This window comes from Camelus bactrianus, chromosome 6 (assembly GCF_048773025.1).
Source record: "Camelus bactrianus isolate YW-2024 breed Bactrian camel chromosome 6, ASM4877302v1, whole genome shotgun sequence".
Taxonomy (NCBI): domain Eukaryota; kingdom Metazoa; phylum Chordata; class Mammalia; order Artiodactyla; family Camelidae; genus Camelus; species Camelus bactrianus.
Genome location: NC_133544.1, coordinates 3,211,593 through 3,235,775, shown reverse-complemented (window position 1 = coordinate 3,235,775; position 24,183 = coordinate 3,211,593). Strand labels below are relative to the sequence as shown.

The following is a 24,183-nucleotide window of genomic DNA, read 5'->3' as shown; positions in this document are numbered from 1 at the left end:
CAGTTCACCCTTGGGTTGTAATAAATACCGCACCATCCACTCAGCTGGCTCCCGAGTCCCTCTGATGGGCCCACACCTGCCTCATTTTGATTTCCAAAGGAGCACAGCCTGGGAGGCACTTAGCACTCTCTCTCAGCTGAGTTTAGATAAAAGTACCAAAAAGTGACGTTGTAACAAGTAGAGGAAGCAGGTCCCCTCCCCCTTTCCTCCCCATTTCCCCCACCAGGTTAAAGGACTTCTCATATACTTTTTTAAATAAAAAGGCATTTCATGCATGTGGTTAAAAAAAACTATTAAACGATATACAGTAAGTAAATGAAGTCCCTCCCCGTAGGTCTGGTACCACTTTTTAACGCCGAGAGGAATTCAATAGATAGATAGAAGCTTGCAGACGGCCTAAGCATGTCTGCTAGTTTGCAGCTGGGGCAACTGTGGCTGAGAACATCAGATTTGCCCAGAGGCACAAGCCAAGGGCACAAGTGGGTCCTAGACCCTGCTGTGTGGCTGTGCGCCCCTACACAAACTCACACACACACACACACACAGGCCGCCACCCCAGGAACCTCCTGGGCCCCACGGGGCCAGATCTCAGCCTCCCCTGGCTGAGCAGAGCAAACAAGCAAACACTCCAAACGACCCAAGACTCCTGCCTCCGCCCTCTGGACCCTTACAAGTTCCTTTAAAAACTCGTCATCGCACAGATGCACTGAGACCCACCTGAATGCAAGCCTTTTATCACTGCAGTCACCTGGTTCCACACCCTGCCACCCAGTCTTCCTGATCAAGGTCAAAGCAGGCCTGGGAGGCTCCCCAGCCCCTTTCCCACCCCAGAGGTCGGCTCTCTGCCCCAGAATCGCCCAGCCCGTCTCCGTTCAGTCACTCCAAGCAACCGGCTGACTTTGCACCTTATCTCTTTTGGCCTCTTTACAACCACCTCCCCTCTCTCACCAGCTGGATAGCTTTTACCCCTAGGGCTGTGCGGCTACCCCCTCCCCGATTCCCCGCCCTCTACAGCTAACCCAGGTGACAACTCCAGGGGGCACTGGAGGTGCCATGAGGGTGCTGCACTGTGTCTACAAAGGCCTTCCTGCCTTGAAGCTGGGAGAACATTATGATCCTCTTCTGTTGTTTGTCTGAACATTCCCTAAAGCAGAGTCCAGAAGTCACCGCTCTGCCCAGAGCCACCAAATCGCCTGCAAGTCCTGTCCATTAAGCTCTAACCCTGAGTGCTGGCTGCCCGCCCAGCCTCTGCCCAGAACACACACCTGTGTATGCACGCACATGTGCTTATGCACACACGCACACACACGCATGCAGGTGTACACACATGCACACACCCATCCAGATGCACACACACCCATGCAGGTGCACACGCACAAAACATCCGTGTTCACACACACACACACATAAAGCCACACCCATGTGCCATCTGGCCCCAAGCTTCCACCCTCCCCACTGTGGCCCCGTTTCCACACTCCAGGCCCCCACGACAGCCTCCTCTGGGGTCTCCTGTGAGTTCTTCCAAGTTGACTTGTCCAAGATCAAACCTCTGATCTTCCCAAAACTAGCCACACGGGGGTCCTCCCAGCTCCGTGGAGGGCACCTCTGAGCAACCCATTGCTCAAGCTAAAAACACTTTCCCATCACCTGACCCTGCCCTTCTTCCAAACTGCACGTCCAGTGACCAGCCATGCGGACCCTGCTTCCCGGGGAGTCCAGAACTCATGTACCCCACTCCCCTGGCCCTGCCTTTCTCATCTCTGCCTCCTAAGTGGCCTCCCTGCTCTGAGCCCTGCCCTCCCTCATCCTCACCCAAGAACAATGCTGTGAACACTTAGCTGGAATCGAGCCATACCCCTCAGAGAAATCCAACACCCCTGCACCCAGAGGCCCTCCAGGACCAGCCCCCACAGCCCCCCAACACCTGGAGGCCCCCCCAGGACCAGCCCCAACAGCCGTCCCACAGGGTGCCCAGCCGCTGGGAGAGGACATTTTAAATGAGTGTCCCCCATCCACGCGGTGGTGGAAGTCTGCATGCCATGTGGTCTTGTCCAAAATTCTCCCAGGAGGCCCTGGGTATATAGTTCCACACCTAAACCCCAGAACCTGACTGTGACCCTATTTAGAAAAAGGGTCTTTGAGATGTAATTAAGGGTCCCAAGATGAGATCACCCTGGATTTAGGGTGGACCCGAAATCCATCCAGTGACAGGTGTCTTTATAAAGAGAGACCTTATACCAGTCAGAATGGCCATCATCAAAAAGTCCACAAATAATAATAGTGGAGAGGGTGTGGAGAAAAGGGAACCCTCCTACACTGTTGGGAATGTAATTTGGTGCAGTCACTATGGAGAACAGTTTGGAGGTTCCTTAAAAACTAAAAATAGACTTACCATATGATCCAGCAGTCCCACTCCTGGGCATATATCCAGAAAAGACAGAAACTCTAATTCAAAAGACACATGCACCTCAATGTTCATAGCAGCACTGTTTACAATAGCCAAGACATGGAAGCAACCTAAATGTCCACTGACGGATGACTGGATAACAATGAAATGGTATATTTATACAATGGAATATTACTCAGCCATAAAAAATGAATGAAATAATGCCATTTGCAGCAAATGGTTGGACCTAGAAATTATCATACCAAGTGAAGTGAGACACAGAAAGACAAATATCATATGATATCACATGTGGAATCTAAAAAAAAAATGACACAAATGAACTTATTTACAAACCAGAAACAGACTCACAAACATAGAAAGCAAAGTATGGTTACCAGAGGGGGAAGTGGAGGGGTGGATAAATTAGGAGTTTGGGACTAATAGATACACACTACTATATATAAAATAAACAACAAGGTCCTCCTGTAGAGCACAGGGAACTATATTCAATTTCTTGTAATAAACTATAATGGGAGATAATGTGAAAAAGAATATACATATGTATAACTGAATCGCTTTGCTGTATGACAGAAACTAACGTAACATTGTAAATCAACTAGACTTCAATTTAAAAGAGGAGAGCTTTCACACGCACACGCGCGTGCACGCACACACACATGCTTGCGCAAACACACACACACACATACACACACACACATACAGGTGGTGTGAAAAGAAAGCAGAGATTGGAGTGATGAGACCACAAGCCCAAGGTGTCCAGCAGCCACCAGAAGCTGGAGAGAGGCCTGGAACAAAGTCCAGAGGGAACATCTAACCAACACCTGGACTTCAGACTTCTGGCCTCTAAAAACTTCCAGAGGATAAATCTGTTGTGTGAAGCCACCCAGGCTGGTGGTTCATCACCGCAGCCGTAGGAAACGCAGGAACCCTATTAAGTACAAGGGTTGGTGCTCGGAGAAAAGTGATCCTAAAGAATTCTGATCTTTTCTCCTGCACTTCAAAAGAGCAAGAGAAGATCACAGTGCTGTTAACTTTGTGAGGGAGGGGAGAGACCCCTCCTGGCCGGGGGAAGCTGTGGCCAGACACTAAAGCACGGGGGATGGCAAAAGGCTTGGTTAGGCGTGAAGTTATCCTGAGTTCAGCTCTGGCTGCGTGAATTTCAATCATTTAAAGTGGCGGTATTCCCGAAACATGGCAGGAACTACCCTGACCGGTAAGAAACAGAGAGTAAAGGAAGAGGACAGTTTGGGTGGACGTGTGGGTCCACGTTTTAAAGACATCACTCTCCAATGCGGTATCTGAGTTTTAGAATGCATCCTTCAAAAATATAAAAGGAAATATATTGAGTATATTGTCAGAATAAAAAAAAAAACAGAAAAAATCCCAGGGCCCACCTGGGAAAAGGCCATTTTCACAGAATGACCCCACAGCTGTCAAGAAGTCACAGCCTGGCAACCTGGGGTTTTAAAGTGGAAAAGTGAGGGAGAAGCAAACCGACTTCTGGCCCGTCCTTGGTTCTGCCCTCCGACCTGTCCCAGCCCCTCCCTCCTGCCCACCAGGCCCGCAGCTTCGCACAGCTGTGGTCATTCAGGAGAGGACGGAAAAGCCCAAATGGAAGATGAGAGGCTGTTTCTGTCACTAGCCTCTTCTGGCATCATTTGCTGGGAGGGTTTTTTGCTTTGTTTTGTGGGGGATTGTGGGGGATATAATTTTTATTTGTTTGTGTATGCATGTACGAATGTATGTACGTACTGAGGATTGAACCCAGGACCTCATGCATGCTAAGCACGCACACTACCGCTGAGCTATACCCTCCCCTCTGCGTTTGCTGGTTAACATACTAAATGCCAGATGGCAAAGGGTCAACGTGGTAATTTGACATCTGTTACCAGTTGAACACTTGGCAAATTTTCCTAATGAAGATTTAAAAAATTCACTTTGTCAATAGAGTGCTTTAATGCAACAGTGAAACACTGGATCATAGCAAAAAAAAATTATAATAATAAAAATTAAATGCCTGCCAACAAGGCAGGAAGAGGAAAGGCATTGGGCCAGGACCTTCTGGAAACAGTCCAGAGCCCCAGAGACTGGGGCGGCTTCCTCCCCATCTCTGTACCTGCTCCAGCCCCTGGTCACTCCACCCCTGATGCCACCCCCAGGGGAAGTGGCCCTGGGGGGACAAGCCAGGTCCCCAACTGAATCACCTCTGAGGGTTCCTACCTGGAGTCCAGGAGCATCCAGGAGCAGGCACCGCAGACAGGAGGTGGAGGCGAAGTCCAGAGAGCCAGCTTCTGAGAGAAGAGGAGCTGGGAGAGAGGGACATTGGTCTGGAGAAAAGAACAAAGCAGGTGCAACATGGTCTTTAGAAGAGGAGCTTCGCAAACCTAGGCACAGGGGACGCTGGGATTCAGGATTCAGAGCTCGGGACCTCTAAGCTGGCCTCGGTCAGTGCTTAACTCAATTTTGCACTTCCCACTTGAAAGGAAAAACGCATTCAAAAAGTTCTCACTTTACAATATTCAACAATTAACCAACAGTTCTAGTTCAAGAACAGTCATCCTTTCCTTACAATAAAATCTGTCCTGAAAGAGGCCTCAAACTCCTCTTTCTCCAAAAGTGCTGTCTAAGACAATTCCCTTTACTCAGGTGCCAGTCGGCAGCGTGGAAATGGCCTGTGCTTTCCCAGGATGCAAAGTCTTTTTCTATGCACTTGAAATTAAGATCTGGTTGAAGCTTCAAATATCTGAGCACATTTCCTGGACCAGGAACCCGGGAGAGCAGGGAGTCTTTGACAGCCGAATTTCTGAAGATAACCCCCTGAGCAGTGCACACACACACTCTCTCTTTGACAAGGAACAGTCCTGGATGTGGACACCTTCCAAGGCTGCCTTCACCGTTTCCACTCCTGTCCCCGGGCCAGGGTAGGTGCCCAGGAAATATGATTCAAGTGCAGTAGTCTGAAGGGAAGTCAGGAGACTGTTATCCCCCATGCCTAACTGCACACAGGACAATGACGGAGGGTCCAGAGAAGTGCGTCCTGCCCCGTGTATGGTCAGGCCCTTCGGGGGACATTAAGGTCTGCATTTTCATGCACAAATCACCAGGTGTGGGAGGAGTGGGTCTTTCTTCTTTTTTTTTTTCTCCAGTATTAATTTTTAAGACTGACACCTTCATACCAGACTTGGTGTTATTTTGACCAGACACTTTTTGGTACAATTATTCTGAGATATAAAGGTAAAAGGAATCACAGTGGATATATCGTTCCATTTTTCAATCCCCTGTCCTTTAATGCCATCTGAAAAACAGGTCAAAACTTACAGCTCCAGGTCAAGACAATGTTGACCAAGCTGTAAAGGGAAAGAGTTTGAGGTGTGGCCGTGTCTCGCTTTACTTTGTACATGCAGGTCAGCCTCTCCAAAGCTCCAGGGCTCGCCTCAGACTCCATCAGATCACGAAGTTCTACAACCAACACAGAAGAGTTCCTGTGCAGCCTGAAGGGACTCACAGAAAAGCACAGGGCCATCCGAATTTTCTTATTTTAAATCAGTTTGTCTGGAGGAAACTACAGTTTAGAATATTTTATTTTGGAAATACACTACGTAGCTTTGCATGCAGGCGTTAATTTAACGCCAGGTTAATTCCCAGGTGTCCTGGAATTCTCCTGTGGGTTTGGGGCGGTGGGGGTCGTTGTCCAGACTTCCCAAGTACAGGCTGCTTGCGGTCCCAGGGACAAGGAGGGTGGCCCTTACCGTGGTCAGAGCTGGCCCAGGCCACCCTGTCTTGGACACGGGCTGGGGGTGCCCCTTCTCAATACCCGCTCATGCTGGGGGCACTGGAGGGACCTCCCCCATGGGCCCCCACCTCACGCCAGGATCTCTCCACCCTGCAGGCCTGGCTCCTGGAGCCAGGAGAGGGACAACAGATGTTTCCCCATTAAGGGGGAAAGAAAAGGGGACTCTGTGAGGCAGGGATCCCAGCCCCAGGGAGTAGGGCACCATCCTCACACCTCAGGGCACCCAAGGTGCCCCCTACGGCAAAGCAAGGACACGCCCATCCTCACGGTGGGGGCTCTTCACTCCCTCAGGGCACAGCCCACCCCACCCCCCACCTCCACCAGACTGGCATGGTCCTCCTGCCACAGGGCAGGGACCCCACGCGGGGTCTGGGCTTGGCTGCCTCCGCCCCTCCTGGCCGCTGGGGTCTGTCTCTTCTCCCTGGAGGAGGCCCACCGCGTCCTAATCCGGCCCGCGCGGCTTTACACTGGACAGCGGGGGGGGGGGGGGGGCGGGGGGGCGGGAAGCAGGCGGCAGCACCTCGTGCGGGGCGCGCGCCCCTGGAGGGGCACCTGCGCCCACCGGCCCGAGACGGAGGGGCTGGGCCGCAGCTCCCACTGCTCCCAGGAGAGCAGCGCCCCAGTCAGCCTCTGGGCGTAGCGAGGAACCGGCTCCTGAGCCTGAGGTCTTCTTACTCAAGTTGGGGCCCGCGGGACTCCTGCGCAGGGGAAGCTGGCGCGGCGGCGATGCTCATCCGGAGCAGCTGGGGTCGGCATGCGAGCGTCGGCTGCGCAGGGCACAGGACAGTCGCTGCAGACTTGCCTTCTGAACGGCATGTCCACTTTGCTCCCAGAGGGATCACCACTGAGTGGAGAGGGACGGGCAGGCCTGTGTGACGGCACAGGCATCTCCTTGGCAACAGGCGTGCGGCTCGCCCCGCCCCAACGCCCAGGCCGTCGACATCTGCGGCCTCGTCACGAAGCTCCTCTGATCCTGCCGCGCTAGACGCCCCGTCCGTGCCCCACTCGCGGGCAAAGAGGCCTCATTAAGGACACGGTTTTGCCACAAAACCTTGAGTGACTCCCCTGTGCCCTGGGATGACCGTCAAACCCTTTAGCCCCGTGCTCATCGCCAGCAGCATCCTTACCTGAGAACTGCCCCTGCCCCACGGCTGCAGCCGCTCCCATCGCTTCCTGATTAAGGAAGATAACAAATCCCCTCCCTTCCCAACCACTCACAGTGGCTTTCTTAATTTGTGCGTCTTAGTTTGACACCACCTCCTGGAAGCCTTCCTTGACCTCCAAGTCTCGGTTAGGAGCTGCTCCTCTGGGCTCCCACAGCAGGCCAGACCAGCGTGGGTCAAAGCTGCCTACTGATTGCTACGTGGCTCACTAGACAGTCACACTTTGAACCAAGGGACTTTTAATCTACGTGCACAGCACAGTAACTGCTCAAAAATATCTTTTTCAATGAATGATGAAAGGAATTACCAAATGAATATGTCACAAATCACATTAGCTTCTCAGTCACTGATATTTTTAATGGAAGTACAGTTGATTTATAATACTGTGTTAGTTTCAGGTGTACAGCATGATGATTCAGTATTTTTGCAGATTATATTTCATTACAGATTATTACAAGATAATGGGTATAATTCCTTGTGCTCTGCAATAAATCCTTGTTGCTTATCTATTTTTACAATAGTAGTTTGTATCTGTTAATCCCACACCACCAATTTGTCCTTCCCCCTTCTCTCTCCCCTTTGGTAGCCACTAGTTTGTTTTCCATGCCTGTGAGTCTGTTTCTGTTTTGTAAATACATTCATTTGTATTTTTTAGATTCCACATATAAGTGGTACTATATAATATTTGACTTATTTCCCTAAGCATAAAATTCTCTAGGTCCATCCACATTGCTGCAAATGGCAGGATTTCACATTTTTATGGCTGAATAGTATACCATTATATATATTATATGTGTGTGTGTATATATATACACACGCATATATTGCATATATACCACATCTTACTCAATTATCTGTTGATGGGCTCTTGGGTTGCTTCCATGTCTTGGCTATTGTAAATAGTGCTGCTATGAACACTGGGGTGCATGTATCTTTTCAAATTAGTTTTTTCATTTTTTCCAGATATATACCCAGGAGTGGGATTGCTGGATCATATGGTAAGTCTATTTTTAGTTTTCTAAGGAACCTCCATGCTGTTTTCCATAGTGGCTGCACCAAACTACATTCCCACCAACAGTGTAGGAGGGTTTTCTCCAAATCCTCCCCAACATTTGTTATTTATAGACTTTTACATGATGGACATTCTAACAGGTGTGAGGTGATACTTCATTGCGGTTTTGATTTGCACTAATTTTTTTTAGTAATTTTTGAAGTCAGGAAATGAGGACTCTCCCACTTTGTCCTTCTTTTTCAAGATCATTTGGCTTTTCTGGGTCCCTTGCATTTTCAGGTGAATTTTAGGACAAACCTGTCAATTTCTGTACAAAAGCCAGCTGGTATTTTGACGGGATGGTGTTGAATCTGTAGGTCCATTTGGGTAATGTTGCCGTCTTAACAGTATTACATCTTCCAGTCTAAGCATGGTATGTCTTTATTAGGTCTTCTTTAATTTCTTTCAAAAATGTTTTGTAGTTTTTTTTCAGTATGCAAGTCTTGTATTTGTTTTTGTGAAAATTTCTAAGTATTTTATTATTTTTGATGCTATTGTAAATAGAACTGTTATTTTATTTTTAGATTGTTCATTGTTAGTATATAGAAATACAGTTGATTTTTGTTTATTGTTCTTGTATCCTTAAACTTTGACAAACCTGTTGTTCTAACAAGGGGTGTGTGTGTGTGTGTGCGCGCGCGCGTGTGTGTGTTCCTTACAGTTTTCTATATACAAGATCATGTCATCTACAAATAGAGGTGATTTTTCCTCCTTCCTGTCCAATCAGGATGCCATTTATTTTCTTATCCTGACCAGCTTCCCTGGCTGGAACCTCCAGTACAGTGTTGAGTACAAGTGGTGAGAATGAACATCCTGTTTTGTTTTAAATTGTGCATTTAGTTGTAGTACCAAGTACCTTGAGTTTGAGTTACAAAGATATGTTAAGGAAAAGATGAAATACTTGCAGATGAAATGATATGATGAAATTCAGAAAGTGCTTCAGGAAGGCTGGGGGACGGAGGGAGGTTGCATGGGGTTCCACGTGCTCCTGTCTATGAGTGTACACCTTTAAAATGGAAAACAGAAGGAGAAAAATAAGGCATATGTAGAGCCAAAAAGAAAGAACAGAAAAATAAGGAGTAGGACACAAAACCTCCACTGAGGAACTGGAGGACGGGGAGGGTACAGCTCAGTGGTAGAGCACGTGCTTAGCATGCACAAGGTCCTGGGTTCAATCCCCAGCACCTCCATTAAATAAAAATAATAATAAATAAACCTAACTACCTTCCCACCTTAAAAAAAATAAATAACATGGGTGGCTCATTTATCACATTTTTTTTACTCTGATTTGTTAGTTATTTTTTAGCTTGGTATTTAAAAAACACACACACACTGCTTTTTGGACCACATTCAAAGCTCTAGAACTTTCACTGGTCAAGTGTTGAGTGAGGCCTTAAAGGACTTTTATATGAAGAGGATGTATGTTCCCCGCAGAGACACTTGGCAGATAATACGCTGAGCTCCCTGGCGCTGCACCAGCGTCATAGAATTTTTGTTCAGATTCTGATGTGCTATTAATACCCCATGACTCACTGAATGTTCCTTGGAGGAGGAGAAGTGATGTCCCTTCCTATAGAAGAGTGATCTGTAATCACACTTTCAAAGGTTTGAGCATATTTTGCAGGCTTAGAAAAGGGAACAACATCTTCCTAAATTATACAGAATTGTTGAACAACTCGCCATCCCCACAGGAAGAGGAAGAGTGTCAGCGGTATGTACCGGTGATTCATTCACTCCACAAATACACCGGCGCACCGGACTGGCACGGAGCGAGCTAGGCACCTGCCCGCCTTCAGGGGACTACAGGCAGCGGAGAGGCAGGGAGACAGACCGCAAACTAACCATCGCCGGCCAGTCGGGAGAAGCGCCACCAAGAAAGGGAGGAGACGCCGGGAGAGGCCGCTGGGGCTCTTCCGAAGAAAGTGACATGTAAACCGAGGCGGACAGCGGGGCGAGTTAGCCAGGTGTAGGGGGACACCGACCATCCTCGCGAGTGACTGCTTCACGGCGCAGTTTCTGCGGGGGGCGTGACGGCTGCACACTTTGAATGCAGGTAACGCCCTGGAGCTGCCCACTTCAAACGGTAAATTCTATGCTGTGCAGATTTTATCATCCCGGGCGGAGCAGCTGCTGTGTGGTGTGTGAAACTCTGAGAGGGGACATCTGGGACACAGCCCATGAAAGGCTCTGTCTGTTTATCCACTAATTCACTGATGAGTCTGGGTTGTTTCTACCGTTTGGTTAACATGAATGACTCTGCTGTGAACAAATGCGTTGAGTCACTGATTTCCCTCCTGAGCACATACCCACGGGCGGAACTGCTGGCTCATATGGTCACTGTTTAATTTTTGGAGGGTCTACAGAGTCCCTCTACGTTTTTCCAATAACAGTTTGAGATATGATTCATCTATGATACAACTCACTCATGGAAAGTGTGCAGCTCAGTGATTTTTTATGATATTCACAGTATTATGCAACCATCACAATCAATTTTTTTCAATGCTTACATCACCCCCAAAAAGAAATTCTATACTCATTAAGCAGTCACTCTCCGTGGCTCTTCCCCAGAGTCCCTGGCCCACCACACATCCATGTTCTGTGTGCATGGATTTGCCTGTTCGGGACGTTTCATATAAATGGGGTCACACAGTAAACACGTGGCTTTCTGTAAGAGATTTCTTTGACTTGACATAGTTTTCCAGGTTCGTTCATACTGTGGTAGATAAATCAGCGCCTCATTCCTTTCTAAGGCAATAATCCAATATTCCAAATAACATGCCACTGTATAGTTATACCATATTTTACATAGCCATTCCCCTGTTGATGGACATTTGGTTTGTTTCCACTTTCTGGCTTTTATGAATGACGCTGCTGTGAACACGTGTGCACAGTCAGCCCTGAGGATACAGAGGGCTCACTTGTGCTCGGTGCGTTACGTTAGGGACTGGAGCATCCTCATACGTCAGTAACCCCAGGGATCCTGGAACCAGTCCCCCAAGGGACGGATACCAAGGGACGACTGACTGTATATGTTTTTTTGGACACATGTTTTCATTTCTCCTTGGCAGATACCGAAGAGCAGCATGGCTAGATCATATGGTAATTCCACAGTTTAGCTTTTCCAGGAGCTGCCAGACTTCTCCAAAATGGCACCGTTTGAAGACCTTCCCATCAGCTGTGTATGAGGGTTCCCGTTCTCCACGTCTTCGTCAGCTCCTGCTGTTGTTTGTTTCCCTCTACGCTGCATGCATTTTGGAAATCTCCAAAATAAAAGAAGAACCCATAAGTTAACGTGTTTGTAAACTGGGAAGTGCTTAGACTTACTTGTTAACAAATATTTGAGTGCCTGCCACGTGCCAAACACTGTGCTATTTGGGATACATGAGTGAACAAAACAAACATCTCTGTTCTTGAAACTCAGGACTGGTCCTGTGGGCTCTTCCTAAGCCCCCACCTTTGGAGGCGGGGGTGGGGGTGCAGGAGCCAGGAGCCAGTGGGAGCCGGCGTGCTAGCTCCCTCCTGCTGTCCTGTCTGTCGGATGAGCTGGAACAAGGAGCCTCCCGGTGTGAAGGTGAGAGATGGTGATGCTGAACCCCAAGGACATTTCTCAAGGGGCGGGCATGGACCCCCCATTCTGGAAAAGCAGCCCCGTGGCAGACCACGGCTCCTCCCTGCCCCCCGACAGCTGAGTTGCTGAACAGACCCACTCCAGGCCTGAGGCTAACAGCTAATGTCCAGGGCACACACAACTAGCAAGGTTCCCCCTCTGGCTTTCCCTCCTCACTCAGACGCCCCCACCCTCCCCAGGTCACGTGCATCGAGGATCGCAAGCCCACCCTACCCTGGGAAGCCTCCCCACTTCTTGGCTGAAATCAGTTCACCTTTGTATGAGCAGTCACCTCCTCTCTGGAGCGTTCCCGGCCTGCCCGGCCGGGTGAGCCCCCTCCCCGCTCTGTGCTTATGCCTCAGGTAGGGCCTTCCTGGCCTTCACTCTCAGGGCCAGAGCTGGTTTGGCTTCCCCAGTGATGCACTTCATCTGTGCGGCCCATGGAACAGTACCGGGCTGGTTCTTCATTAGCGTTCAATAAAAACTTGACGGATACGTGCTTGGTAGGAATTACTGAAAGTTTGAGGACCGAGAGACAGTGAGGGCAGAAGCGATCTAGAAAAACTTCCAGAGGGAGCGAGGCCTAGGCTGGGGCTTGCAGGAGATTACGCTCCAGAGGAACACTTGGTGGGCGTGAGCCAGAGTAAGGCAACCTCACAGGGTAGGAGGCAAGGCCCCCCTGAGAAGTGAGTCCTTGGAAGTACAACCTCAGTTACGAGCACCCATTAAATGCCAGGCACCTGCTAGGCCCACCATCTTGAAAACGCCAGAACAAGCTTTTAAGCTATCATTAGCTCTAATTTACTAGATGCACAGCACCTTCCTCAAGGTCACTTTTGAATGCCAGCAGACTGCCTTCTAGATTTCTGCTTTTGTTTTTTCATTTGCTGTTCATGCACAGCACACCATGGAAGTCACCCATCTTGTGTATTCAAAGCTTGATGACTTTTAATACAGAGATACAGCAGTGGCTGCCATCACCCCAAGTTTCAGGGCTCTTCCGTGGGCCCCAGAAGTTCCCTCCTGCCCCTCTGCAGTGGGTCTCCCCAGTAGGACTCCTGGCCCCAGGCAACCTGCTGACCTGCTTTCCATTGTCATAGCTGTACCTTTTCTAGAATTTTATGAAAATGAAATCGTGTAGAAGTAGCTTTTTCTGTCTGGATTCCTCCACTCTCTCCCCCTTTCCCCAGGTGTGATTTCTCTCAGCAACGTTTAGTTCTCAGCATGCAGGTCTTGCAAAACCTCTTGTAAAATTTCTATCTAGTATGCTACTATGAATTAACTTTTGAAGATGAATGAGTATTGTCTGTTGAAATCGCAAACTTTCGACTGGATTTCATGTTTTGATCTCCTAACCTAGGACCTTGTTAAACTGATGTATTCTTGGACTGGTTCTGCAGACTCCTTTCCGGTTGTCCTCACAACCACGTCATCTGTGAATAAAGGCTTTTCCCGCCTGCACCGCACCCATCTCTACTGCTCAACACTCACTGCCACATCTGGTCAGGAGGGGACTGACTGCGGGACTCGGGCGGAATGTCATTGCCCACGTGCTCGTGTGACCTCTAGCCCGACTTCCCCTCCATGGGGCTGGGGGTCTTTGTGGGCCAGTCCCTGGCAGCAGAGTTACCAGGGACAGTTCCAGATCCACAGTTAAGTGCATGTATTTGCCATAAATGCCTTTCCAGGAACTCGGGGAGGATGTGCTCAGGTGGGAAATCGTTTATACAGAAGCTCTCAGTTCATTTCCCTCAAATGCCTTTTTTTCTTGAGGCCTTGACAGTTTTAAGTAGCAGTTTGGACAAACACCACGCGTCCTGGGCACCGCATGTGCCGGGCTGAGAGCGGGGCTCCAGCGGCAGCGGCGGCGTCCCTGCAGCAGGACAGCGCCGCCTCCCCCCCGGGGAACGCAGGGCACCGGGGACAGACCAAGGGGAAAGGCGCAGTGTCCCCCTGCTCTTCACTGTACCTAATCCCTCTTCCCGTCCTCCTGAGTTTCACTCCTGGAGGTACCTGCCCCCTTTCTGGAACCACTCCCAATACATTTGGTGGAAATGGTCCTTTGTCCTGTCAAAACTCTAACGAGATACAACCCCTTACAAAATACCCTCTGGTTGAAGCTGCACAGCTGTTTAGAGGGTGCGGTTCCCAGGAGCGGCCCCACGAGCCTAAGCACCTCCTCTTGGTTTGAGACCTGTCTTGCTACCGAACACAAGGATCATGGAAGAAACTTACCTTTTGCTCTACAGTTCCCGGCTCCCCCACTAAACCTCACACTCCCTCCCAGCTGGTAACATCTGCCAGTGAACGGGGGAAGGGGCTGACTCCACTTAATGCCTCCCATTTGTCTGAAGAGGGTAAGAACTTCTGCCTCAGAGGATTATCAAGATTAAACAGCTGAGTGCCTGCTGGGCACTGGGCGACAGGCCTTCCAGCCTTCCTGCTCCCCCGTCATTGGTCATTGTCACTTTTTATACATGGTCTTACGCTCAGGAACCCAAATCCATAGACCTTCCTGACCCGCCTCCTCCACTGCCGCCCTCTGCTCCCAGCTGCAGCCTCCTCCACGGGCAGCCTGCCCGAGGCTCCAAGAATCGGAGGATCGCAGGTGGGACGGCTAATGAACCCTGAGGCACTCGTGAAGCCAAGGTAGTAAGGGGCTGCGCTTACAGCAATGTTTTACCAACACTATTAAAGAGCAGCAGTCCCGAGGGAGGACACGCCTAAAGAACACGACACGGGGACACGGGGACACGGGGACACGGGGTGGGGCAGCCTGCCCCACCCTCCCGGGCCTTCGACACATGCTCCCCACCCACCGAAGCCTTACCATTGAAGGCATCTCCTTCCTTGCTTCTCCTCTAGCAGGTAAGGGGTGCACACCTCGTGTTCCACATGCTGGGACCACCATCCCGTCACCTCTAACCACCCTGCCTCCTCCCCAATTAAGACACTTTCACACAATTTTTTAATTCATTTGTATTTGTTACAACTTTTTAAAGCAAAATGTGACTTAAGCACTACATTTCCACTCACAAAACTTGCGGAGTTACTTTTCACACAGCTTTACAACATGCCTTAGGTTGGCTTATAATTTTGCTACTCTAAACAATACTTTTCTTTGGAAAACAAGCCCTACGGACGGACAGTTATTCCCAACGAGTTGGTTCAGTTTAACATACTATCTCCTAGAGGCCTGGTTCATGCAGTCAGTAACCACAGGGGATGGAAAGTTTAAAAAGTAGATCCCAGAAGATGACAGTTGCTTTAAACATCAAGGTATGTAGTTCAGAGCACTTCAACAACGAAAGATTTGGTCTACTAAAGAATTCGCTTGATAGCTACATACTCCAGAACACAAAGTTAACGTTAAGTTACATACAGCTTTCAACAAACGCTACCTTGACCTGTTAAAATAAGCCAACGTGAAACTAGGAGGAAAAACTAGCTCTGCTTTAGGGCCTAAAGTATCACAGTATCACATTTAGAAAGAAATCTTATCCCCCCTTACGTAGTTATTGTCATGCCATACGGGTATCTTAAACGTTAACAAAAATAAAGAAATACTTGAGAATAGATTACGGGAGGGAATGGAGCTAGAGGACTGAGCAGGGGTACAGGAGCTGGCCGAGGACGCCTAGTCCACTTCCTCCATACGCGACGTGTCGTCGTCCCCTTCCAGGGGCGGCATCTCCTCCGTCACCGCCGCACTGCTGTCATCAGCAGTCGGGTCATCCTCATCAATACCTTTTAGATAGAAGGCACATTATTAGATTTCCGAAAGCCAGCTGATCAACCTGAACCTGCTGTTCACACCCACTCTCAGGGCAGGCTGCGCCATTCCGGGCTCTGTGAACCTGCTCATCTTTCATTTCTTAAATCAAGAGGCCCATTTACCCCTTTTAACTCATGTGACTTCAGTGTTTCCCAAACCACACAAGACAGTCCAATCTCGCCTGAACTGCTGGAACTCACCGTTTCCACCAGTCTCTTGTGCTACAAGTGTTTTAAGTTTCCTGACGGTATTTCACATGATATGTGCGCAAGACTTACCAAGACCGAGTTTGATCATCCTATAGATCCTGTTGGCATGTGTCTGGGGGTCTTCCAGACTGAAGCCGGAGGACAGGAGGGCAGTTTCGTAGAGCAGGATGACTAGATCCTTCACGGACTTGTCGTTCTTGTCGGCCTCTGCCTTCTGCCGTAAGGTTTCGATGATGGAATGGTCCGGGTTGATCTCCAGATGCTTCTTTGCTGCCATGTAACCCATGGTGGAGTTGTCTCTCAGGGCCTGAGCCTTCATGATCCTTTCCATGTTCGCTGTCCAGCCGTACGTGCTGGTGACGATGCAGCATGGGGACGTCACCAGTCGGTTTGACACGACCACCTGCAATCAAGGCATCCAGTGACGTCTGCGCCTGCAAAGGCTGAACTTTCTCCACGCTCTATCAGCTTTGTTCGGAGTACTTAAGGGACTCAGATATTGATGAATTGGAAATACTACCTGCAAATCTAGATACCCAAAATTTCCTTCCTGTACTTTCATTCCCTTCCTCTTTTTAGGTCTTTTAAGAATCTTTAGGTCTATACCCATCACTAAATGGTCAGGCTGAAGTTTTCTAAACTTTCCTAAACAGAGAGAAATTGAGGGACCATGTATGACTTGTCTGAAAAACACGTAACACTCCTTTCTAAGAACTGTCATTATTAAAAATGCGCAGGTGGGAAGGCTGCATTCACGTACCTTCTCAACTTTCTTCTCCAAGATGTCCTTCATGATTTTGCAGAGGTTTTCAAACTTTGTCTTTTTTTCTTCCTGCTTCTTTTTCTCTTCTTCATCTTCTGGAAGCTCTAGGCCCTCTTTGGTGACTGACACTAAAGTCTTCCCCTCAAATTCCTTCAGCTGCTGGACACAGTACTCATCAATAGGCTCGATCATGTAGATCACTTCCAGGCCGTGCTTCCGAAGACGCTCCACGAAGGCAGAGTTCGCTACCTGGTCCTTGGTCTCACCTGAGGTATTAGAAAGTTTTAGACTTTTACCAGGAAGTGGTTTCTCTTCGTCTTTTTCTACTACCACCACGGAGGCAGAGCTAACCACAGATTTGGGCTAACTCATGTTAACCGTCTTGTGTGTATTAACACCTATTAATTTATCAGTAGCATCATGTGGGTCGAACACACCCACCTGCTCTGTGGGACTGCAAGAACAAAAGCATGACTGTAACATTTACTGCCCAGTACCTGTGATGTAATAGATGTGTTTCTGGTTTTCCTTCATTCTTGTGCAGTAGTCCTTGAGAGAAACCATCTCATCACCAGAAGCAGATGTGTAGTACCTCAACAGCTCCGACAACTTCTTCCGATTTTGAGAATCTTCATGTATTCCAAGCTGAAAGATAACGACAGCTTTATTAGGAAGGCTTTCTCCGCATTAAGATCACTTAAAATGAGAAACCAGTTTATTACTGCTGCTCATGATCAACCGTATTTATAACCAACCTTAATATTTTTAGAGAACTGCTCATAAAACTTCTTGTAGTTCTCTTTATCTTCTGCCAGTTCAGTGAAGAGTTCTAAACATTTTTTGACCAAGTTCTTCCTGATAACTTTCAAAATTTTGCTTTGTTGCAACATCTCTCGGGAAATATTTAGAGGGAGATCTTCAGAGTCCACCACGCCTCTAATGAAATCTGGAAAAACCAAGACCACACTCAAAGTCACTCCAAAGATCAAAACAGACAAATATATAAGCCCCAATAACCCCAAACCAACAACAGGATTAGTTTCTTGGACTAGTGACGACCCTATACACTTCACTACACTTACTCAGATATTCAGGGATCAGCTCCTCACAGTTGTCCATGATGAAAACTCTGCGAACATACAGCTTAATGTTGTTCTTTTTCTTTCTGTTTTCGAATAAGTCAAACGGAGCACGTCTTGGGACAAAAAGGAGGGCTCTGAATTCCAACTGTCCTTCAACTGAAAAATGCTGTAACCAAACACACGAAGTCACGATCAACGCAAATTGCTAACAGTTTCCACTGACATGTACCTCTATCAACCTGACAGCTACACACTTTGCAGTTACAAAACTTAAAGCACTTTGGGGGGAGCTGCCAGCATCAATGCTCCAATTTAACAGTTGGAGGCAGACAACCTGCAGAGACATGCTGTCTTTGAAGTATTCAAAAGTCACTCACCTTCACTGCCAAGTGATCTTCCCAGTCGTTGGTCAAGCTCTTATAGAATTCTCCGTATTCTTCATTAGTAATGTCGTCAGGATTCCTGGTCCAAATGGGCTTCGTTTTGTTCAGCTCCTCCTGATCAATGTATTTCTCCTTAATCTTCTTCTTCTTCTTCTTGTCACCATCCTTCTTTTCTTCTTCCTCTTCATCAGAACCGACATCTTCTATTTCAGGTTTGTCATCGGACTCCTTTTCTTCTTTTTCCTTTTCCTCCTCTTTGTCTTCCTTTTCCTCCGCCTCATCATCACTGACTTCCTTATCACGTTCCTTCTCCACCTTCAAAGAAGAGACATCACATCACCTCTCCATCCCAGAACTAAAAAAAGAAGCTAAACGGAGAAGCTGCACTTACACCACAGCCTACTCAGCCAACTGGCAAACATTAAGTAGCCAGGAAGCTTCCCATCAATATTTGATGTATTTAAATAACCCTGGGTACCTTCACAGGCCCAGTGAATACAAGTGTGGATCTCTTCCTTATGAAGACTAAGGAACTCACTTTCAATAGCTTTAACTAGCTACATACAAAATACATAAAAAAAACTCACAAAAAGAGTAATTGGATAGCCAATAAACTGTGAGTGTTTCTTCACAATCTCCTTTATCCTTCTTTCCTCCAAGTACTCGGTTTGGTCTTCTTTCAGATGCAAGATAACCTTTGTTCCACGACCCATAGGTTCTCCTGAAATAAGAGTAAGGTCAATTTCAATCTCAATGGCTTAACGTTGAAGAAAATCAAACTCCCAGCGCCATACCTAACAATCACTGAACACTACGAAATACAAGTTTACTTACACTACAAATGAGTGCAGTCCCAGAGTTAACTGCCTTGCCCAAGATAAACCACCACAAGGTCACGCTATTACACTCCAGGCAAACAGAAGCTGCCTTGAATTTTAAGAACCGCGCCCTCCGTGACAAAGCCTCAGACGCCCACCTGTGTCAGTCCTCACTGTGAAGGACCCTCCTGCAGAAGACTCCCAGGCATACTGCTCGTCGTCGTTGTGTTTGGTGATAACGGTCACTTTCTCAGCAACCAGATAGGCGGAGTAAAACCCGACACCGAACTGGCCAATCATAGAGATGTCTGCACCAGCCTGCAAGGCCTCCATGAACGCCTTGGTACCCGACTTGGCAATAGTACCAAGATTATTAATCAAATCAGCCTTGGTCATTCCGATTCCGGTGTCCACAATGGTGAGGGTTCGATCCTGCTTGTTCGGAATGAGATTAATGTGCAGCTCTTTCCCAGAGTCTAGTTTACTGGGATCCGTCAAGCTCTCGTACCTGATCTTGTCCAGAGCCTACCGAAAAACACGAACGACATTAAGCTCAAAGCCCCTGAGCAGTGAACCTGCAACCGAAACCAAAATTCCGCTCTCCACTGAGACTTACATCAGACGAATTCGAAATCAGCTCCCTCAGGAAAATCTCCTTATTCGAGTAGAAGGTGTTGATGATCAGAGACATCAACTGGGCAATCTCCGCCTGGAAGGCGAACGTCTCCACCTCCTCCTCCTCCATCGGCTGGTCTTGGGTCTGGGTCTCCTCGGGCATCTGGAAGGACACGGAGCCGCTCAAGCGCCGCTGGCCGCGCTCGGGAGCCGGGAGGCCGCGGGGACAAAGGGATGACCTCATTCCGGGCCAAGCCGGGAGCCAGTGCGGCCCGGTGAGCGCGGCTCCGACCCACGCGGGCGCCGCTCGGCCCTGATGCCTCCGCCGTGGTCGGCGGGAAGGGCCGGGGGCCCCTGCCGGGCGGGAACGAGCCCCCGACCCCGCACGTGCCCCCACCCGCGACCGCCCCGTTCCTCCGGCGCCTCGGCCCGCCCGCTCCCGCCGTGGGGGAGGGGAGGCCGCAGCAGGCCCCAGGCCTCCAGGAGGCCATGGCCGCCCCAGGCCCGCCGGCCGAGTGGCCCGGGGGGCCGAGCCCAACGCCCGCCTGTGCCCGGACCCCCGCGCCGCCCGCCCAGAGCCCCCCAACGGCCTCCTCACCTCGGCTGAAGGACCACACAGGCTCCGCAACGAGGCAGCACCAGGACGCAGAAGCAACTGGCGCGCCGCCCCCGCGCCTCCCTTATATAGAGGCGGGTCCGCCCAGCGCGCGGCGCCTTTTCCAGAAGCCTCCCGAACCTTCCGGAAGAACCCTCCCTAACCGCCGCCGCGGCCGCGCGCCTGCGCTCTGGTCGCCGCCCGCCCCTCCCCAGGGCGCGCGCGGGTCCCCGGTAGGGATCCGCCCGCGCGCACCGCGGCGCGCGCGCCTGCGCCGGCCTCAGTGCGCCTGCGCCGCCCGGAATTCTCGGGAAGGTCTCGCGCTTTCGAGGACCTCCGCCCCCAGCCCCGCCCTGCATTTCCGCGCCCCGCCCGGCCGCTTCCCGGGCCTGCGTCCAAGCCCACCTGCTCCTCCCCACGTCCCCGGCGCCCCAGGCCAGGCCCGGCGAGACTTGGCCGGGGAGTGCGGGCGCGTGTGTGCGTGTGCGCGTGTAGTCCAGAAAAGTAAACTTTCAGTTCTCCAGGAAGGGCCCCACGTTGTGTAAACTTCGGATACCCCAGCGTCAGGGCCCGAGATTGGGGACCCGGGGCCAGGTTTAGGGCCTGACGCCACGGGCGGGGGATCGAAGCAGGGGATTTGGGTGTCCCAGTTCCGTGTCACATTTATACCCCTGGGGCAGTGATTAAAGGCTCAGGCCTAATTTAGGGATTCGGGGCCCAGGGCAGCGGTTGGGTTCCAGGGATGAGTTGGGAGGCCTGGGGCGCATCTCTGCCAGGGGCAGCGATTCTGGGTTCAGGGCACAGGAATTCAGGTAACAGGTGCCTGCCAGAGCCTTGTTATGCAGAGGCGTTGACCCATGATAGGGTATAAGTGAGGGGTGACCAGCCCATGCACACGGCGAGGAAAAGGGGACCCCAGGGCCTCGTGGGGTTCCGTGTGGCTAGTTTCTGAGGCTGAGTGGGATCGAGGACAAGGGCCCTCCCCCATCCCATTGCTACGGACTCTGCAAACGCAGGGCTCGGATTTCGGGGCTCATCCTGTTCTCAGGCCACACTGTGCACAGGGGCACATGTTGAAACGGACACCAAAAGTCCCAGATTCTCCCAGCCCATGCTCAGTCCCGTGGGGATTTGTTCCTACTGTTGGTTTGTCCTAAAACCATGTCCTTCAATATGTTGCGGGCCCTAGCCTGGAATTCCACGGTTTGGTGAACATGCTACCCCAGTTGCAGTCATCATGCTTTTGTAAAGACTATCATTTTTATCCTTTCACGTAACTTGAGGTATCTGTATTAAGTACCTAATTCATGGTTTGGGTGACTAACTTGCCTTAGAAACCACTTTCTAAATGGGAATTCCATTCCCATGTTTTGAAGAGTGCCAGGTCAGACTTGTAAGACTCTTGGAGGTGGGAGGTGGGAGGTGGGAGGCGGGGAGGGGGGTGGCGGGGCTTCGCCCACGTGGATAACCGGGTGGCTTCCCGTTTGAGGAAACTGACGCCCGCTGAGCAGTACAGCCCTGCGCGGCTCAGGCCTCTCCCGGGTAAACCACCCCCTCCTCCCCTCTCCTTTATCCCTAGCTCCTCCCACCATTGCTCCCCCCCCCCCCCCCCCGTTCCTCCCCACACTCCGGGCCCTTGGGAACAATCTGGAATCTCCTTACGCTGTAAACAAACTTGACTGAACTCTTCTCTCCACTGCCTGGTCTCCAGAGAAACGCAGCTTTTCCCGGAACGGGGTTCTCACTTCTGTGCTTCAGACCCTTTAGGAGGCCGTGAAATCAACGCAGGGCGTCCCGACTGGGTTAAAACAGGAAAGATAGAATGGAAACCACCAGCCACGTGGTGAGGGTAGGTGGGGGTTATAAGCATTTGCTGGGCACCTTTGTAAAACTTGTTTCCGAAGCTGTCTGGAAGCTCTCTGCCGTGGGTGGTCTGGGTTTTCCCTGCGGCCTGGGCTGGGGGGCGCATGAGCAGAGGGAGGGGAGGAGGGGATGCGCTGGTAGCCCTGAAGTTTCCTTGTTGCCACTGTCAGCAGTGTGAGGTCGCTCCTCCTTCTCCTCTAGCCTGCAGCTGCCCTCCTGCTCTCCTGACCTGGAGCCTGGCCCACTTCCTCCTTTCTAGCCCACTTCTGCCTTGGCCAGGGAGGTTCAGGACGTCTTATAGATGAGCCATTCAAAGCCCCATCTGTGACAGTGAAATTCTCGACTTGGGGTCTTCTCCCTTCTCCTCCAGAGAACTTGCTCCAAGGCCACCTGGGAACCAGGGTTTCCCGCAAGCTCCAGCTCTAACATCCTTCTTCCAAATCCTCCTGCGCCTGCCCAGCCTGCCTGCCTGCCTGCCTGCCTGCCTGCCTGCCTGCCTGCCTCAGTTGCTAAATGCAGGGACTTTTTTGGTCGTGTCTGTCCTGACGGCTGGGACCGGTTCCACACTGACCACTGGGTGCTCCTACGCCATCGGCATGCTGTGGTTTCCCTCTCCTGGCTGCTCCTCTGCCCCCTCTCCTGGCCTGTCACCAGGGCTCCTGAAACCGTACCTATGTGCAGGTGATCCACAGAAAACCTCCGGCCAGGACTCTTCCAGCTCCAGACCTGGATGCTGACCTCACTTCCCCCACCTACCTGGCCTTCTTCCTGGTGACTGTCCCTCTTACCTTCTGGAACCCCCCACAGGGCATCTGGCAGGGTCCCTGCCACTTCTGCCTCCAAAATACCTCTTGCATCCACTTCCCTCTGTCCTCATCCCTCCCTCCCCCAGTCTCCCATCCCAGCCCACACAAGCAGCAGCTCACCTGGAAGACCTCCACAGCCACGGGACTGCTTCCTGCCTCTGCCCAGGTCTGTCCCTGAGCTTTGAGAACACGAGTCTGACCCTGCCAGTCCCCTCCTGCACACACTCCCCAGACCCTTGCTGACACCCCGTCACTGCTGACGTAGGCCTGCCAAGCCCCCAGGGCGCCCCGCCTGCCCACTGGCCCTCAGCTGCACTGCTGTGCTCCGTGTCCCGCTCTGCATGCGACCTCACCCTGCAAGCTGCCCCCACGGGCTGTGCACACGCTCTTCCTTCCACCTGGAACACCGTCCCCTCTGTTCTCATTAATACTCGAGCGGACCTGCAGTTCAAGCATTAGGGACCCCTTCCCACCCCCACCTGCCTTTCTACCAGGCCCCAGCCCATCCCCTGATACAACAGGTTCTCAACAGGGGTGGGGTGCCTGCCAGCCCTGCTCTTTGCTCCCACCCGCTCCCCTCCTACCCCGCCTTCTCCTGCTTCCCCAGCTCGGCTTCCCATCCATCTCCAAGTCCTGCAGATTTAGCTCCTAACCCTTTGTCGTACTCCTCCCAAGGTGACCTTCCTGTCCTGACCACTTTCCTTCTCCATTTGAAACCTTTCGGTGTTGCTCCAGGAAGCCGGGGCACAAAGCACGGACCCCGGGTCCAGGCATCCTGGGGTCAGACTCCAGCTCAGCCACTCCTACCTGTGTAACCCGCCAAGTCACTTTTCTCTCTTTGTGCCTCCAGTTCAGCATCTATAAAATGGATGTGAAAGTGTCTTCCTCGTTGGCTTGTTACAAAGCCTAAATCAGCTCATTGTATTTGGAAAAGGCCCAAGACAGGGTCTGGCCCACAGTAACTGCTGTATGTTTATTAAAGTAAATAACTTTCTAATTTCCCTTTTGATTTCTTCTTTTGACCCACGGGTAATTTATAAGTGTGTTAGTTTTCAAATATTTGGAGGCTTTCCAGGTATCTTTTTGGTTGGTATTGATTTCTAATATTTAATTCCATTGCGGTCAGAGAACATACTTTGCATGATTTGAATCCTTTCAAATTTACCATTTTATGGCCCAAATTATGGTCGCTCTTGGTAAATGTTCTGTACACAAAACAATTATGCTGAGGGAAAGATGCCCATCGTTTCTAT

At 50.5% G+C, this 24,183-nt stretch overlaps 1 protein-coding gene and 2 long non-coding RNA genes across 4 annotated transcripts; 2 read left to right on the top strand and 1 right to left on the bottom strand.

Annotated features, from left to right (window-relative positions):
- Positions 1-9,218: 9,218 nt before the first annotated feature.
- On the top strand, positions 9,219-11,705 carry LOC141577868 (uncharacterized). Its single transcript, XR_012507333.1, has 2 exons — positions 9,219-10,467; positions 11,483-11,705. It is a non-coding gene; the product is annotated as an uncharacterized LOC141577868 (long non-coding RNA).
- Positions 11,706-14,982: 3,277 nt separating this feature from the next.
- On the bottom strand, positions 14,983-20,423 carry HSP90AA1 (heat shock protein 90 alpha family class A member 1). 2 transcript variants are annotated; one of them, XM_074365015.1, is made up of 11 exons: positions 20,265-20,423; positions 19,668-19,829; positions 19,210-19,576; positions 18,821-18,954; positions 18,228-18,548; positions 17,851-18,016; positions 17,524-17,714; positions 17,266-17,413; positions 16,766-17,034; positions 16,075-16,408; positions 14,983-15,768 (listed from the first exon to the last, which is right to left on the bottom strand). In XM_074365015.1, the coding sequence occupies exons 2-11, from the start codon at positions 19,827-19,829 to the stop codon at positions 15,659-15,661; spliced, it is 2,202 nt and encodes a 733-aa protein (XP_074221116.1). In that variant the 5' UTR covers positions 20,265-20,423; the 3' UTR covers positions 14,983-15,658. The 2 variants fall into 2 exon arrangements, with proteins under 2 accessions (XP_074221116.1, XP_074221117.1); XM_074365016.1 differs by lacking the exons at positions 14,983-15,768; positions 16,075-16,408 and adding an exon at positions 16,415-16,650.
- Positions 20,424-21,971: 1,548 nt separating this feature from the next.
- LOC141577867 (uncharacterized) lies at positions 21,972-23,927 on the top strand. The gene is made up of 2 exons (XR_012507332.1): positions 21,972-22,110; positions 22,326-23,927. It is a non-coding gene; the product is annotated as an uncharacterized LOC141577867 (long non-coding RNA).
- Positions 23,928-24,183: the final 256 nt, after the last annotated feature.

Bases quoted from the DNA above. Each gene is read 5' to 3' on its own strand.
- HSP90AA1 (XM_074365015.1), bottom strand. From the start codon at position 19,829: ATGCCCGAGGAGACCCAGACCCAAGACCAGCCGATGGAGGAGGAGGAG. The intron at 18,955-19,209 runs GTGGGCGTCTGA...CTCTTATTTCAG, and splicing joins CACAGTGAGGACTGACACAG to GAGAACCTATGGGTCGTGGA. The intron at 17,414-17,523 runs GTTGGTTATAAA...GTTATCTTTCAG, and splicing joins AGTTCTCTAAAAATATTAAG to CTTGGAATACATGAAGATTC.